The sequence below is a fragment of the Nymphaea colorata genome, chromosome 6 (assembly GCF_008831285.2).
Source record: "Nymphaea colorata isolate Beijing-Zhang1983 chromosome 6, ASM883128v2, whole genome shotgun sequence".
Classification (NCBI taxonomy): Eukaryota; Viridiplantae; Streptophyta; class Magnoliopsida; order Nymphaeales; family Nymphaeaceae; genus Nymphaea; species Nymphaea colorata.
This window is the reverse complement of record NC_045143.1, coordinates 8,701,999-8,704,157: the sequence shown is the minus strand read 5'-3', so window position 1 is coordinate 8,704,157 and position 2,159 is coordinate 8,701,999. Positions and strand designations below refer to the sequence as shown.

Below are 2,159 nucleotides of genomic sequence, written 5' to 3'. Positions count from 1 at the left end.
TCAAGGATTCTTCTGGCACCCAGAACCCTTTTGGGCTATAGGTGCCAAGATCTCTAAATGCACCTCTCTCGCTCTCGCTCTCTCTCTCTCTCTTTCTCTGTTGGAAGAGAGCCAATGGTGAGACAATCAGAAGAAAAAGTAAAGAAAGTAAACAATCTTACTGAGATCAGGCAAGGACAGAACAGATCCAACTCTGACTGAGGAAGAAGGATTATGGTGTCTGAAGGGAGGGAAAAGAAAAATGGTGAGCAAGTACCCGGATGACCTAAAGGCCCCGCTTCTCTCTTCCTGCTTCCAATGACCAACATACCTTTTCTTTCTTCTACCGCACAGTGGCTACCACTGTTACTACTACTGCGCCTGACCTCAATGATCTTTGGCTCTGTTCCGCCACCAGGGCATGAAGTCTGTACAAGTACAACACCATTCTCGATAGACGTCGGATCCAGAGCCAAACATGGCCACCGTTCTACTGTCAATTGACTCTTCTTCCTATGGCTGCCCACCAATAATCCCTGGTCAACATAATTTTACATAACTTTGATGCCACTGGTTTTGATCAAAGCTCCAATAATGGAGAATGTATTCTGTCAAGTACCATCTCTCTCTCTCTCTCGATTATTGAGAATTTCTGTTCACAAACATCATCTCTCTCTCAAAGCAGTAAACGAAAAGAGCAAAGATTTTGCACAAACAAGGACTTTTTTTTCCTTTTTTTTTTCTCCATTCAAATCTGTACAGTTTCACTCAAACAAGCAGAAACATAAACAGATGGGCCTCAATGAAAATGGAGTACCCACAAACACAAAACTTGGAATAAAGAAGAAGGAAAATCAACAGAGAAAGAGAGAGAGAGAGATTGGACAAGGTTGGAGGTTTATGTTGCTAGTAATCCCATAACAAAGCCTCGAAATTACCGTTGCCCACAACACCGAGACCAGTTTCCTTTGCCACCATTTGATCAACGGACCCAAAGTCGCTCGGGTTCCAGTACCAGGAAGACATGGATTCAGCCATGGAGAAGTCAGCCGGCAAATCGAGGAAGAAATCGTCCTCAATTACGGACTGATAGGAAACCTGCAATGCAGGGGAGCAACTCCCACTGAGCGAAGGAAGCTCAATGAGGTCCTCCTCTCCGCTGATGACATGGAAGTCATCGGCATCCGCTGCCGCGGCAGCGGCGGCCGAGGCTGCCGGTTCCATGGCAGCCGCCGCTGCAGCGGCCGCCTGTATGTCTCGAGGGGATAATGTCGCTGGCTTGGGCAGAGAGGACGTCAGCTCGGGGAAATTGAGTATCGCCGCGGCGCCCTTGATGCTCAAGGCCGCGACGTCGTGCGCCCTCGCCGCCATCTCCGGCGTCGGGAACGTCCCCAGCCAGATTCTCGACTTCTTCCGCGGCTCGCGGATCTCCGACACCCATTTCCCCCAGTTCCTCATCCTCACCCCCCTGTACACGGGGTGCTTGCTGTCCTTCGCCTTCTTCCTCTTGCTCTCGTCCTCCTCCGCCAGTTGGGGCTTCTGGTGGAGGAGCGCCGCCTTCTGAATTTTCAGGTTCCCGGAGGAAGCGGACGATGGGGACGGCGGGGACGGCGAGGAGGAGGAGGATGGAGAGGTGCTGCTGCTTTCCGAAGCAGCTTCTGAGTTGCTCGGATCCCTCATGGTCACACTCCCTCGCCCTCCCTTCTCACTTACTCCGACTCTTATGTGTGGTGCATTTGATGCAAAAATGGGTGCATCTACTGCATTTTATATAGTGCAAGTTGGATGGGCGCCTTTCTCTAAATACACGTGGAGAGAGAGAGAGATATCTAGAGAGAGAAGAAATGTAGAGAGAGAATAAGATGTAGAGGGAGAAGAAATGTAGAGAGAGAGAGAAAGCAGTAGAAGTAGAAATTTCATGGTTAAGACAACCGACTAATAAGAGTCCAAGAAATGGCGATCGTCACAGAAAAGAAGCAGTAAGAAAGAAGATGGGGTAGCGTGGGAGCCACCGGAAGAAATGGAGTTGTCTTCTTGCTCCTGTACAGGAGGGGGAGAGGGTCCTTTCTCGTGTACCACACTAACCTCATTAATGGCTTCAAGTTTCACCCTCTCCCCTGTTCGATTGTTGAATCTTACCACCTCAGACCCCCATCTCTCTCTCTCTCTCTCTCTCCCAC

At 49.7% G+C, this 2,159-nt stretch overlaps 1 protein-coding gene across 1 annotated transcript; it reads right to left on the bottom strand.

Moving 5' to 3' along the window:
• Nucleotides 1-557: 557 nt before the first annotated feature.
• On the bottom strand, nucleotides 558-1,732 carry LOC116256241 (ethylene-responsive transcription factor TINY-like). The gene has a single exon (XM_031632540.2). The coding sequence runs from the start codon at nucleotides 1,657-1,659 to the stop codon at nucleotides 886-888; it is 774 nt and encodes a 257-aa protein (XP_031488400.1). The 5' UTR covers nucleotides 1,660-1,732; the 3' UTR covers nucleotides 558-885.
• Between the last annotated feature and the right edge of the window lie 427 nt (nucleotides 1,733-2,159).